We start from the raw sequence: 15,661 nt of genomic DNA on the forward strand, positions 1-15,661 counted from the left end.
AAACTCTCATATTGGAAACATATTGTACCCTAAAATTTCAATAATAATGATTCCTAAGATTCAGTTACATGTTCATATTATTCTTCCTCATTAACCGAGAAAACCTTCTTCTCTTACATCAAAACCTTATAATAAACGACGTGTAAAAATCAGATAGACACATATGACCTTGAAGAAGTTTGACAATGGTCAAATCGATGAACTACTAAGCTTTACAGAAGTTCATTGATTCAACATTTGTGTTGATAATGTCGTATACAAGGGGGACGATTCAACCAACATCGTGCATATATAGTAAGTTGCTCCATTTGTAATTTTCTCAAGTTTATTTAATTATCAATATTTATTAACAATCCAGTACTAATAAACTTACATACTGAAATGCCAAGTGATATTTGCTTCTATCTATTAATGCATACTCATCTTGACAGATGAACTCGAGACCAACAATCCTCGACAAATTTACATGATGAAATATAAGACGAACCATTTACGCTCAATGCTTCCTCCGCACTTTCCTTTAACCTCTTTACTTTCTCTGTCATTGCTTTTCCTTCTTCGCCATCTATCAAACACCTCACCATCTTCTCTACCTCCTCCCTCCCGACCACTTTCTTCGTCGGCAACACCTCCGGCCTCACCGCCACCTTCAGCTCCTCCGTCAGCATCGTCGCATTCATCCTCTGTTCTGCATACAACGCCCATGCTATCATCGCTACCCCACTACTAATGCTCTCTAGTGTTGAGTTCCATCCACAATGCGTCATAAAACCCAAAACCGACACGTGGTTCAAAATCTCCACCTGTGGGGCCCATGAATGCACAACAAAACCCTTTTTCTTGGTTCGATTCAAGAACCCTTCTGGAAGATAATCTGCTTGACCATTTAGTTCACCCGAATGCCCGGATTCGAAAAAAGACCCGTCTTTAATATGTCCGGCAGGTGGCCGGACCACCCAAACAAATCTTTGTTGGCTCAGCTCCAATCCCCAAGCCAGCTCTGTAATTTGCTCGGCTGATAACGTTCCGCCGCTTCCAAAAGACACGTATATGACTGACCTTTCCGGCTGTTTATCAAGCCATTCAATCACCTCACTCTTCACGCCGACCGGTTCGTAGTTTTTGGTTATCGGACCAACTGTGTAAACCGGTTTGTTTTTTACGATGGAACGTAAAATCTCGTTATTTCTGAGAGCGTGAAGAGATTGTGGTTCCAGATTTTCCCATGTGTTGATTAAGATACCATCAGCCAACGTTACACCAACTGCTAGGTTTAAGTACACCCGATAGTCTTCATCGTCCCGATCCAACATGGGATCCACAACATCCTCCGGTCGGACCGGCTTACAGTCCGGTATCTTAAACGGCTCTGTTTGGTCAACATATTGACCCACTACTTCCTTATCCAATACCGGAGAGTAAGTGACTAGTCCGGTGAACCATGCGTTGCTAGTGATAAAAACGTACTTGGCCATCCCAATTTCTTCGGCAATAGTCCACGATTCTGTTGAGAAGATATCGCCGATGAGGATGTCGGGAAGAGGGTCCATTGAGGAAATGGTGGTACGGATGGTGGGTATTGTTTCCCGCATCATGGCGCAAATCTTTGTGACGACTTTGGCATCTGGAGAAACGATGGAGGAGATGTCTGCAGCAGGAATTTGGATGACTGGAAGGTGGATGTCCGCGGTCAAGGAATTGAGGAGTTGGGATTCCGCTGTTGAGGTGGTGGTGGTGACGGCGAGGACGGTGACATGGAGGTTGTGGTGGTTGATAAGACGGCGTCCAAGTAATAATACCGGGACTAAATGGCCAACGCCGGGACTGCATAATATTGCTGCGTGAAGCTTTTTGGGAGACATGCTGACAAAAGAGAGATGGACTGAAATGATTAATGCGTTTTCTAGTGGTGTCCTGTATTTATCATGAATGAAAAGATATACATTAAAAAATGCATTATTTGGTCCTAATATTTGGAACATGGTTAGGTGTTTATTTATTTATTTTTTAAAAAGCCCTTATGTTTATCGATGTTCACAACCTTACTTTAAATTAAAAGAATATTTTCTTTTTCATCCAAATGGTTTTTTTTTCTATTATTTATCAATAGTATATATATATATATATATATACAGGGTTAGGTTTATTTGAGACCACTTATATTTTGTGAGACCGTGAGACGTATTTTTTTATTTTTTTTTATTTTTTTTTTATTTTTTTTTAGTTAATTCATGTTCCGAAAATAATATTTAAAAAAATAATTTTTTGATTTTTTCATTAATTTTGTATTTTAAAATTATTTTTAGAATATGTACAGTGTTATATTCTATTTAGAATATTTCACGTATTTTTCAAAAAAAATAGAATTTTTTTTTAATTTTTTTTAATTTTTTTTTTATTTTTTTTAGTTAATTCACGTTCGGAAATAATATTTAAAAAAAGAATTTTTAGATTTTTTCATTTATTTTGCATTTTAAAATTATTTTTTAGAATATGTCAGTGAAATATTCTATTTAGAATATTTCACGTATTTTTCAAAAAAAAAAACGGAATTTTTTTTATTTTTTTTTATTTTTTTTATATTTTTTTTAGTTAATTTAAGTTCCGAAAATAACATTTAAAAAAAGAATTTTTGGATTTTTCCATTTATTTTGTATTTTAAAATTATTTTTAAATTTGGTCTCACGGTCTCACAAAATTAGAATGGTCTCAAATGAACCTGAACCTATATATATATATATATATATATATATATATATATATATATATATATATATATATATATATATATATATATATATATATATATAGGGGATAGAGAATACACATTACAGTCTCATCTAAGCATAGGTACTAAACTTCTAAAATATGTCATTTTAACATACTAAATATACCCGATTTGGTTTTACTTGGTAAATATATCATACTCCATAACATTTCTTTCTTTCATTATCGTTTTACCATCTCTGTTTTTCTTTCCACAATTATCGTTCATTATTTCACCCAAGTGAACATTACTAAACCCTAAACCCTAAATTTAAACAATAAACCTAAAACATAAACCCTAAACCCTAAACCCTAAACCTAAACACTAAACCCTAAATCTAAACCCTAAACCCTAAATCTAAACCCTAAACCCTATTGTGTCGATCTTGAATTTACATCTTGAACTATTAATTGTGAATCCATTAACCGTAATCTTTATATAATAAAACAATGTATTTTCAAGAGGTTCAGTACCTAAGCTTAGGTGGGGCTGTAATGTATATTACCTTTTCCTATATATATATATATATATATATATATATATATATATATATATATATATATATATATATATATATATATATATATATATATATATATATAGGAAAAAGTTCAATAGAGAACCATAATTATTTGTTCTTCAAGGAACCAAATCTTTTTTTTTCAATTTCTAGAGCTTACTCTTTATCAAAAAAAAATCTAAAAATATCTAAATTCATATATAAACATTGTGAATGTGAAAAATATTTTTTGGATTCACCGTGTGAATCCGGATTCACGTTGTGAATTTTCGAAAAGTTAAAAAAAATAAAAATAAAATAATCGAATTTGATATCATTGGAAAAAGGATAAAAAGTTATGAATTTCTGTATTTTTAGTTTTTTTTTTTTTTGATAAAAAATAAGTTCTAAAAGTTGAAAAATAGATTGGTTCCTTGGTTAATTATGATTTTCTATTGAACCTCATCATATATATATATATATATATATATATATATATATATATATATATATATATATATATATATATAGAGAGAGAGAGAGAAAGAGAGAGAGAGAGAGAGAGAGAGAGAGTGTGTGTGTGTGTGTGTGTGAGTGAGTGAATTACATGAATGGTCCCTATGGTTTCGGATAATTTGTGTGCTTGATCCCTAACTTATTTTTTTAACTCGGAAAGTCTCTACTGTTTGTTTTTATTACGCGTTTGGTTTTTGTCTTACTTAAAAAGACTATTATTTAAATAAGAAAAATAATGGTGTAGGTAAGGTAAGGTGAGGAATGGAGTTGAGGGTGTGTTTATTTAAATAAAATAAAAATTCAAGGGAAAAATAGTCTTTTAGGTAAGACCGGGACCAAACGCGTAACAAAAACAAACAGTAAAGACCTTCCGAGTTAAAAAAATAAGTTAGTGACCAAACACGCAAATTATCCTAAACCATAGGGACCATTCGTGTAATTTACTCTAAAATAAAAATACAACCGATCATATGGCACAATCGTATTTTGCCACGTGGATCGATCAAGAGCATGACATTAGGTTGCTTGGTGGTTTTATTTCCACCGGCCTTTGCGATAGCTTATTGTTTATTATTTTTTTTTTCTTTCTACCCAATCGGTTGTTCATCTGCACCCCATAAATATGGTTTTATAAATAATAATATCAAGAATGAGAAGATATACTTCTTTAATATATTATTTAGTCCTGATGTGTGGAACACGCTTAGGTGTTATTTATTACAAAAAATCCTTATAAATCATAAATCATTGTAGTTTGTACAATTAATTAGTCCAAAAAATTAGTATGTTTGGACCACTGCTTTTATGATGACTTTTTTCAGATATTGAATTTTTGTTGACAGAAGATGGACTCTCATCGAAAAACTCTGGTTTTTTAAAATTTTGGAGCTTTCAACGAATCATGGTTATTTCTATACCTTTTACAGTAACATGTATACTAATACATCTCTCCTTGATCTCTAGAACTTTGTACTGCTATTTAAACTTCTACAGACCCAATTTATGCATTCAATTATTCGAAGGTACCATAAATCAAGTTTAAGCATGTTTTGATGGTCTTAAATAGGTGTGTTATTGCGATGGATATTGAAAGAAGAGATAAATATTAAATTCGTTTATGGCTTCATACTCCAAAATTGCTTTAGTTGCACCATCGTCTATTATGAGTATATGTATACAATGAACAATATGACATCACCTCAAACATAGAGTTTTGATGAACAAAGTTTTGAATGGCCATCCTATTCAATGTGATAGAAGTTACGATGGATTCAACTTTATTAACGAATGTTGAAACCTAGAATCACAATATCCAATGAACTCTAGTGATGCAATGTAGGTTTTTAAGAAGTTGGGTGTATTTATGCATATTCATAGGAAACAAAATGTAAGTTGCATCCTGAACACTTAGGAAGTATTAGTTTTATCGAATTAGAATAACAATATGTAAACTTGGATAATTTCTATGATCGTGTTTTTCAAACACTTTTCGAAATCAGTAATTCGTCTCTTTTTGTCTGGGATACACGAATTCAAAAGTGTGATAATCTAAGAACAAAAACCAATCCGAATTACAAGCCTAATTCGAATTGAGAAACACATAATACCTTTGTTTGATGTGTTCTTGAGAGATAAAGAGAGAATCTGATGAACATATTTCAAGTATGTAGAAAAGTAAACCCCTTTTTTGGAACATGTAATATGTTCTTATACAAGACGGAAAGGTAGTTAATGGCGGTTACATGTATTTTTAGCGCTAAAATGATGGTTGAACATATGGTTATTTAGACATAACTGAATATGACATCATCATGATGTCACAACCACCGCTAGTGGTTCTGTCCTTAGACCCGCTAGGGGCGCTTCCCTTAGACCCCGTCAGAGGTGCTGCCCCTTGGAACCCGTATCTAGGGGCACTATCCCCATACCCCTGTATCTCGAGCTTACATTTATCATTATGAATAGGGTAATTTTGTAACGCCCTGTTCTAAAATATTCATTTATGGAATTTCAGAGGCCAAGGCCAGGGGCGTTTAGTCCTTTATTAAATTTAGAGGTATTATTCGAGAAGTTTTCGGGCCGGAGTGTGTTGCTAAAAGCGTCGAACTTCTCGCCACCTTTACGTGGATATAAAGTTCATCAGAAACGGATCTAGAATGAAGGAGTTATGACACTTTGAAGATTTGGCAAGAATGGCCCTTATAGAGAAAAGTTTGCATGGAAGGTCATGCATGCATGTTGGGGCACGCATGGGTACGCCCAGCGTAATGGGGCAATTTGGTCGCGGGTGTTCAAGGCATACGCCCAGCGTACGCTAAAGATCATAAAACCCTATTTTTGGGATAAGCATTATATAAAGGACATTATGGTTTCAACCCTAGTCCCCATATCAGCCTCCCTAACCTCAGAAGAAACCCTAGAACGTCCCTACCTTCATTTTATGAGATCTTGACCTTGGAGAACCCATTTTGGTGGTTTAAAGCTTCGAAGTAAAGAGAAGAAGGTTGGCAAGGAGGAACTTTGGAAGTGAGAGCTTGTAGATATGGGATAAGTGTTTCATTTCGGACCTCTACAAGGTAAAAAGTCTTGAGCTTGATGATTAACCTCTTAGATCTCCTTTAGTACAAGTTTATGGACCTTTTGGTCCCAAGATTGGGACTTTATGACTTAAGCTCGTTTCTAAGACCAGGGTTGCCTCCCTTAGAGTCATATGAGTCCCATAAGCAGTAAAGTTCCAACCTTTATGGTTCTATTAAGCCCATGCATGAGATCTAGTCCCCTTTTATGGAAGTAGAAGCTTATTTTGGGAGTTTGAGTTGGTTTGGGCCATATAAAGTCACCAAGTCAGTGACTTTATGGCTTAAGACATGGAACAAGCTTAGGATCTGGATATGTAGCTTCTTGATCGAATTATTAAGCACTTAATGAGATTTTGGCTTAACAGGTCTGTACGTTGGGCGTACAAGGAGGTACGCGCCGCGTACAAGCCAACAGCGAGTACGCTCAGCGTACCTTGGTGTACGCCCCGTGTACGCTGCCAGTTTGGGCTTCGAGTGTTTTGGGCCTCGGTGTGGGCTGAGTTTCAGGCTTAGGGTCCTTGGGCCTTAATGGTCCATCAGAATTTAGTTGCTAAGGACCAAGGATTTAGTATTGGGCTTGAGTAAGGCCCAATAAAGGGTTTTGGGCCCAATATAGTAAATTGGGCCATTAATGGGCCAATAGTAAGCTTGGAAAGCCTATCTTGTTATTGGACCTCCAGAAGTTAGATTTTGGGCCAAGATTATTATGGGCTTAAGTATGGCCCATATGAGGAGATAGGCCCAATTTAGAAAATTGAGCCATTAGTGGGCCTATAGTGGGGCCATGGATGGACTTAGAAGGAATTGAGGGTTTTGGGATATGTTGTGTCCCATGTCATAATAGGGGTAAAATTGTCATTTTACCCATAGGAGAATCCCTATTCTGATTTAGTATTTTATTTCCCATGATAGCAGGGAAGCAGCTGGAGCAGCAGTCAGGGATTCCTCATTCAGGAGTTCAGCAGTCAGCATCACGAGGTGAGTTTCCTTCGAGTAGGAACGAGTCTAAGGCCACAATGTCGGCCCGTTTAGTTAGCAGTAGTTCCCGGACTTCGGTCGGATGTAGTAGTTAGTATGTTTGATGCTTTCGTGGCTCAGACAGGATTTATGTATTATGTGTTCCGGGCTACGGCTCGATGCAGTATGCAGTATATGTGTTCATGCTAGTTGATATATTTATGCTATGCTATGTTTAGTTAGTTTCCGGACTTCGGTCCGATACAGGGGACAAGGTCCCAGTCAGTTTCCGGACTTCGGTCCGATGCAGGGGACAAGGCCCCAGTTAGTCCGGACTTCGGTCCGATGCAGGGGACAAGGTCACAGTTAGTCCGGACGAAGGTCCGATGCAGGGGACAAGGTCCCAGTCAATTTTCGGACTTCGGTCCGATGCACAGGCAAGGCCCCAGTTAGTCCGGACCTCGGTCCGATGCAGTGGGCAAGGCCCAGTATGTGCTTTATATGTTTGTATGGTATGTGGTAGTTTGGGGGAGCTCACTAAGATTCGTGCTTACGGTTTTCAGTTTTGGTTTCAGGTAGTCAGTTTTCAAAAGAGGAGCTCGGAGGGGTTGCAGTGCATACACCATAGTCAGTTAGCCTGGGATGTTTTACTCTGATAAAAGATTATGTTTTTGAATTAATATTCTGATATTATGTTAAGAATTATGTTATGGTTTGACAATCATGGTTTAAGTAATGTTATTTAAAAGAAATTTTTTTTGGGTCGTATTTTGGGTCGTTTCAAGTTGGTATCAAAGCCTTGGTTTGAGGGATTCGGGCACACTTTCGGGTGTGTCTGAACTCAAACTAAGGAATTGGTATAGAAATTTTCAAAAGGAAAATCAATTTTTGTAAAAAAGAAGTTTGAGGAAAGAAAAGAGTTTTAGAAAAAGCGAAAAGAATATTGAGAAAGAAAAGAACTTTGAAAAGAGAAAAGGGTGTGGTGCATGCAATCAGTCGAGCTCAAGTAAGTACTCCGAAATTACCCATACAAGTTTATGTTATCAGTATCAATTTCAGTTTCAGATCAGTTCAGTTTCAGTTTCAGTAGAACAACATGCTAGTATAGGACTAAGGATCCCAGGAGGATGCCTTATGTTCCTGCTTTATGTGTTTCAGCTTGATGAGAATTGCAAGCTAGTATTGAGTAGACAGTAGTAGGATAGCATGTGTAGGTTATGCCTGATAGTATAAGCTTAGCATTGTATGCTAGTATAGTTTCTTGTTATGAAAATAGTTTTACATGAGTATGTTTCCTTTATCTGAACTCTGCTTGCTTTGTGCTTTGTAGGACTCTGAGTGATGGGAGTTAGCCATTTGGTGAATATGTCACGTCACATGTGGTCAGGGTTGAATAATCTCAGAGTGCCGGATTTGACCCTATTACGCAGCTCTTGTCTGAGTCTAACCGTTGTAGGGACGAGTCTTTTACTCGAAGGATTATCCGAGCCTCATTGCATGTGATGGTATTCAGGTGGTGGCTAATTGGCATTACAAGGAGGCCTTCAGCAGCTGAGGACTGGTTTGGGTGGAGTCAGAAGTTCCCTAGGGCAAGCCTAGGAAGGTAGTAGCAGTGGAGTGACTTGGTGGAGTTGAGGTAACTCTTGAGGAAAGTACGGATAGATGTGGAAGGTAGTATGGGCCCGTACTACTGAAAGCAGAGGATCTGTACTCGATTCAAGAGGGACCTAGGCAAAACCAGGGAACTAGTAGAGTGTGTGAGAGATCCCTCAGCAGCGGTGTGTATATTGATCAGTAGTGTGTTATATTTTCAGCATGGTGACATTGCGTGAGATACCAATTAGCAGATCAGGTACCAGGGAGGGATCTGGCTCAGGATCTAGAGCCGGGAAGCTTGATGATCAGATGAGGGATTTCATTTCCATAGAGATTATGCGCAACATCATCGATTAGACTCCAGTGATTTTCGGTTCTGTTAGAAAAGCCATCATGGAGCTTATGGACAGTCACCTTGAGGCCTTTAGGGTCGGGATAGTTTCAGGACAAATTGGGGCTTGTCTGGAGCCTGATTCTTATGCGGTTCAGGGATCCATCAAGGATGGAGATCCCATTTTTAGCTCTTGCCATCAGGGGACAGGAGTGAGTGGGGCACTCTGTCTCCAGGAGAGACCTCTGCATGATTGGATGGTTGAGGAGGTTTCGCGAGCCATTCGCGAGGAGCTACCCAACATGGTCGTGAGGATCACTGATAGGTTGCTGCGAAGCTTCAGGATCAGACAACCGTTGTTCAGATGATAGATGGGGTTGACGGGGTAACGCAGGAATGAGAGACAGGTAGGGAGTCGGAAAGGAAGCGGAAAACGGATGAAACACAGGTAGCCCCAGGTTTGGGCAAGAGACCCAAGGGGTCGGATTTGAGATCGAGGGACTACCAGATTCGTAGTAGATGCGGGAAGTGTGGTAGGACGCACATGGGTGTGTGCAGGAGTGGTAGTGGTGGTGATTCGGGCTGCTTCAGGTGCGGCCGGATGGGTCATTTCAGCAGAGAGCGTACTACTACCATCGCCCAGGGACGTGACCCGATATGTTTCCATTGCAGTCATAGGGGCCACAAGAAGGCCCACTGTCCGAGTTTGTATACAACAAGGCAGGTGATAGCTCCTGTCCCTGTGACTTCGAGAACCACCAGCGGTGGTCGGGGCCGGGCAAGGGCGCCCACGGCTCGGAGCAGAGTGTACCGGTTGATTTCAGCAAGGCTTCGAGCAACGTCGGATGTTGGAGGTATGTATCTTTTATCTCCCTGTCAATTATTATTCATGATTTTATTGTTATATTACTGCAGTGATATTAATAAGCATATGTATTGGGGTATCATATTACCTGCTTGAGATTGAGTTATATGCCAATTGCATACCTTGGAATTAGAATGGTAAATTGGAACTCGTCCATTCTAGATCAGGCTGCTTCGGATGCAGTAGTTGTAGCATGTGTGTGTAAGAATCAGTAATGCCTCACTATTTTCGGAAGGTTCCATTCGGGTATTGGTCAATTATATCCTCAGTAGCGACAATTTAGAGCTCCTAATGGAGTAACTAACGGATAGTAAGGAAGTGGGCTGGAGATATTCACCTTAAACGCAGGTTCTCAGGATGCAGTCACTAAAGAAAATACAGTAAAGGACTGAAGGGTGCTCGGTTAGTTAGCAGGAATGGTTCGAATTTGGTAAGGGTAGTTAGGGCGTCAACAGAGATAGACGTGGGCGAACAGCGGATCGTTTTCTTTTAGTGGAAGGAAGGTTGGGGAATCCTTTCGATCAGTAAGCAGTAAGGAGTTAACCAGATCCAAGTGGGGGAGAACCCTCCGAGTATACAAGGATAAGAGCACGCAGACCCAGAATGAGTGCACGGCCTCTGAGAAGAAAGGATAGTAGCACAACGATTGATGGATTGAGGAGTTTAGGATTGGGAGTTTGAGGAACTTCCAAACAGTTAGTTCATGTAAGCGAGATGGTTAGTAGCTGGTTTCGGAATCCAGGTTGGAGGACCGTCGGTAGGACTCTATTGAGTCGAAATGAGGACCTTGAGAACGGTTAACAAGAGATGCTTCTGTGATAGTAGTCAGTGGCAGAGACAGCATGCAGGGTTGGGTGGATTCAGGAGTTGGGAGTTTGGAAACTTCCCAACGATAGTTTCATGTATCCAGATTAGTAGACGGTTGGTTTGGGAACTAAGCCGAAGAATTCCTCGACGGAACGCTAAGTGTATCAAGGATATAAGATGACGAGGTTGATGCAACATTCGATGACTGAGGGCTGGTTTTGATAAATCCGGAGGAGGAATCGCTAGCAGGACTAGGGATAGTCAGGATGTCCTCGGAATAGTAGTAGTGTTGTAAGTCTGCGGGGGTAGCCGTAGCATTCACTAGCAGTCAGATAGTAGTAGAGTGTTGTAAGTCTGCGGGGGTAGCCGTAGCATTTACCAGCATTCAGATAGTAGTAGAGTGTTGTAAGTCTGCGGGGGTAGCCGTAGCATTTGTTAGCAGCCAGATAGTGTTAGAGAATTGTAGGTCTGCGGGTGTAGCTGTAGCATTCATTAGGTTGGTTGGTAGCATGAGCGCGTTGTTTGGACGCGGGAGGAACAGTAATACCCACCAGCTCGGGTGCAACAGTGAGGATATGGGAATCCACAGGTTGGATTTCGGAATTCCCAAATGGTTTTTTGTTGAACCAGCGATTCAACAGTTGGATCGTCACCGCAGTTATGAGATCAGGGAAGCAGTGGACCGATTAGGTTCGTATATGTTAAGGGCTACCGTTGGTTTTGGAACCATCGCTTTTAGTCTTGGATTGATGATGTCAGGATTCGATATATGGATCCGGTCGGTTGGATCGGGAGGTTGTTAGGGTCACAGTGACAGGATGACTAGTGGGAAACTAGTTCTAGAAAAGGATTTCGTTCAAAAGTTGTGTGAGAGGTTAAGTAAGGAGTCCTTGGAGCTCCACAGTTGAGTTGGAACTCGGTGTTGCAGATAACCGATGAATGGTTGGAAACCAGGAAGGTCTCGAGATATTTTGGGAGACAGTTCAGTGTTTCAGGCAGTTCAGTGTTTTGGATAATTTCAGTGTTATAGTCAGTATTAGTTTTGTGATGGGTATGCACGTGGAGGCGACCATGCCGTTCAAGTTGTCGGGTGATGCTAAGTGGCTCACTACGGAATCAAGTAATCTCAGAGCAGTTGCATAGTTCTTATAGAGTCTTGGCCATAGCAGAGTGAGATCTGCTTCTTGTCGGGCTGTCTGATTCCTCACGCAGAGTGGAGGTTTTGGTACTGGAGCATCGTGTGTGTAATTATATTGAGTAGTGGTGTGATGGCCGGCACTGGGAGTGGCCGAAATTGCAACTCAGTAGAAAATTGAAGAATATTGGAAAGGTTTGTTGCTTGGGGAAGTTGCCTTGGAAAGGCTACTGGTGGTGCAGGGTAAAGGGGTAAACCCCTTGTGTACCAGCTGTAAGTGTACTAGGAGTACAGGTGGGATTTCCAGTTAGGTAAAAGTGTTGCACTGAAGGATGGTAAGGATCAAATTATTTGGGAAAAGACATTTTAAAGAATTCGATCGGATAGGCGAAGTACACAGTCAGTGGCAAGCTGCAAGGTGTTGTGAGATAGTTGGTCGTAGCGGACTTCGAGGACGAAGTCTAGTTAAAGTGGGGGAGAGTTGTAACACCCTGTTCTAAAATATTCATTTATGGAATTTTAGAGGCCAAGGCCAGGGGCGTTTAGTCCTTTATTAAATTTAAAGGTATTATTCGAGAAGTTTTCGGGCCAGAGTGTGTTGTTAGAAGCGTCGGAGTTCTCGCCACCTTTCCGTGGATATAAAGTTCATCAGAAACGGATCTAGAATGAAGGAGTTATGACACTTTGAAGATTTCGTAAGAATGGCCCTTATAGAGAAAAGTTTGCATGGAAGGCCATGTATGCATGTTGGGGCACGCGTGGGTACGCCCAGCGTAAGCTGGGTTACGCCCAGCGTAATGGGGAAATTTGGTCGCGGGTGTTCAAGGCGTACGCCCGGCGTACGTGGAGGTACGCCCAGCGTACGCTAAAAATCATAAAACCCTATTTTTGGGATAAGCACTATATAAAGGACATTATGGTCTCAACCTTAGTCACCATATCAGCCTCCCCAACCTCATAAGAAACCCTAGAACGTCCTAACCTTTTTATGAGATCCTGACCTTGGAGAACCCATTTTGGTGGTTTAAAGCTTCGAAGTAAAGAGAAGAAGGTTGACAAGGAGGAACCTTGGAAGTGAGAGCTTGTAGATCTGGGATAAGTGTTTCATTTTGGACCTCTACAAGGTAAAAAGTCTTGAGCTTGATGATTAACCTCTTAGATCTCCTTTAGTACAAGTTTATGGACCTTTTGGTCCCAAGATTGGGACTTTATGACCTAAGCTCGTTTCTAAGACCAGGGTTGCCTCCCTTAGAGTCATATGAGTCCCATAAGCAGTAATGTTCCAACCTTTATGGTTCTACTAAGCCCATGCATGAAATCTAGTCCCCTTTTATGGAAGTAGAAGATTATTTTGGGAGTTTGAGTTGGTTTGGGCCATATAAAGTCACCAAGTCAGTGACTTTATGGCTTAAGACATGGAACAAGCTTAAGATTTGGATTTGTAGCTTCTGGATCGGATTATTAAGCACCTAATGAGATTTTGGCTTAACAGGTCTGTACGTTGGGCGTACAAGGAGGTACGCGCCGCGTACAAGCCAACAGCCAGTACACTCAGCGTACCTTGGTGTACGCCCCGTGTACGCTGCCAGTTTGGGCTTCGAGTGTTTTGGGCCTCGGTGTGGGCTGAGTTTTAGGCTTAGGGTCCTTGGGTCTTAATGGTCCATCAGAATTCAGTTGCTAAGGACCAAGGATTTAGTATTGGGCTTGAGTAAGGCCCAATAAAGGGTTTTGGGCCCAATATAGTAAATTGGGCCATTAATGGGCCAATAGTAAGCTTGGAAAGCCTATCTTGTTATTAGACCTCCAGAAGTTAGATTTTCGGCCAAGATTATTGTGGGCTTAAGTAGGGCCCATATGAGGAGATAGGCCCAATTTAGAAAATTGGGCCATTAGTGGGCCTATAGTGGGGGCATGGATGGACTTAGAAGGAATTGAGGGTTTTGGGCTATGTTGTGTCCCATGTCATAGTAGGGGTAAAATTGTCATTTTACCCATAGGAGAATCCCTCTTCTGATTTAGTATTTTATTTCCCATGATAGCCGGGAAGTAGCTGGAGCAGCAGTCAAGGATTCCTCATTCAGGAGTTCAGCAGTCAGCATCACGAGGTGAATTTCCTTCGAGTAGGAACGGGTCTAAGGCCACAATGTCGGCCCGTTTAGTTAGCAGTAGTTCCCTGACTTCGGTCGGATGCAGTAGTTAGTATGTTTGATGCTTTCATGGCTCAGACAGGATTTATGTATTATGTGTTCCGGGCTACGGCTCGATGCAGTATGCAGTATATGTGTTCATGCTAGTTGGTGTGTTTATGCTATGCTATGTTCAATTAGTTTCCGGACTTCGGTCCGATGCAGGGAGCAAGGCCCCAGTTAGTCCGGACTTGGTCCGATGTAGGGACAAGGTCCCAGTCAGTTTCCGGACTTCGGTCCGATGCAGGGGGCAAGGCCCCAGTTAGTCATGACTTCGGTCCGATGCAGGGGATAAGGTCCTAGTTAGTCCGGACGAAGGTCCGATGCAGGGGACAAGGTCCCAGTCAGTTTTTGGACTTCGGTCCGATGCAGGGGGCAAGGCCCCAGTTAGTCCGGACCTCGGTCCGATGCAGTGGGCAAGGCCCAGTATGTGCTTTATATGTTTGTATGGTATGTGGTAGTTTGGGAGAGCCCACTAAGCTTCATGCTTACGGTTTTCAGTTTTGGTTTCAGGTAGTCAGTTTTCAAAAGAGGAGCTCGGAGGGGTTGCAGTGCACACACCATAGTCAGTTAGCCTGGAATGTTTTACTCTGATAAAAGATTACGTTTTGAATTAATATTCTGATATTATGTTAAGAATTATGTTATGGTTTGACAATCATGGTTTAAGTAATTTTATTTAAAAGACATTTTTTTGGGTCGTTTCATATTTCCATAAAAGACCTTATATTTTTTTTTCTTTTTAGACCTAAACTTCTTTTCTTTTACTAAAAAAAAACCCATTTTTTTCATGTTACTTGTTATTTCAGACCCTATCAGGTCACCAACAAGTAAATTAGGTATTTTGTTTCATAAAAGACCCAATATTTTGTAGTTTTTTTTTTCCATTTTAGACATAGTGTTTTTTTTTTCAAAATAAACTCAACTTTAAAATTGGTTATAATTTTCAAAACAAAATATATAAGATATTGTTTCACTACACCGAAAAAGAAAGTATATATTTATACACTAAAAAATTGTTATCTAATCTATTATCATTCTAGCAAATATAACCTAGAAAAATTGCAAAATTTTATTTTTTGTCTAAAAGATATAATTAAAATTTATCTTGGATATGTATTATATCATTAAACTTGATGTATTATTTATAAAAAAATGTTATTATTATGGCTAAAAAAGTTTTATGTTAATTTGATATTTTTTTGGTAATATGGATAATACATAGCTAAGAAAAATCTTTTAGAATAATAACCACTTTTTTATTTGTAGAAAAAAAAAATACCATGTAATTTAACAAAGTGTATACAATTTTTTTTAGTTTGTGTATTATACTTATTTGGTGAGTTTGGACATATTTCCCTCTCTCACTTTTCTATATTATTTTTTTGGCCGAAATTTTTAATCAATTTTTTTTAGAACTATT

At 39.6% G+C, this 15,661-nt stretch overlaps 1 protein-coding gene across 1 annotated transcript; it reads right to left on the minus strand.

The window, feature by feature from the left end:
- Positions 1-303: 303 nt before the first annotated feature.
- On the minus strand, positions 304-2,003 carry LOC111908243 (anthocyanidin 3-O-glucosyltransferase 5). Its single transcript, XM_023904074.3, has one exon. The coding sequence runs from the start codon at positions 1,980-1,982 to the stop codon at positions 420-422; it is 1,563 nt and encodes a 520-aa protein (XP_023759842.1). The 5' UTR covers positions 1,983-2,003; the 3' UTR covers positions 304-419.
- Between the last annotated feature and the right edge of the window lie 13,658 nt (positions 2,004-15,661).

The sequence above is a fragment of the Lactuca sativa genome, chromosome 2 (genome assembly GCF_002870075.4).
Source record: "Lactuca sativa cultivar Salinas chromosome 2, Lsat_Salinas_v11, whole genome shotgun sequence".
NCBI lineage: Eukaryota > Viridiplantae > Streptophyta > Magnoliopsida > Asterales > Asteraceae > Lactuca > Lactuca sativa.

Bases quoted from the DNA above. Each gene is read 5' to 3' on its own strand.
- LOC111908243 (XM_023904074.3), bottom strand. From the start codon at position 1,982: ATGTTCCAAATATTAGGACCAAATAATGCATTTTTTAATGTATATCTT.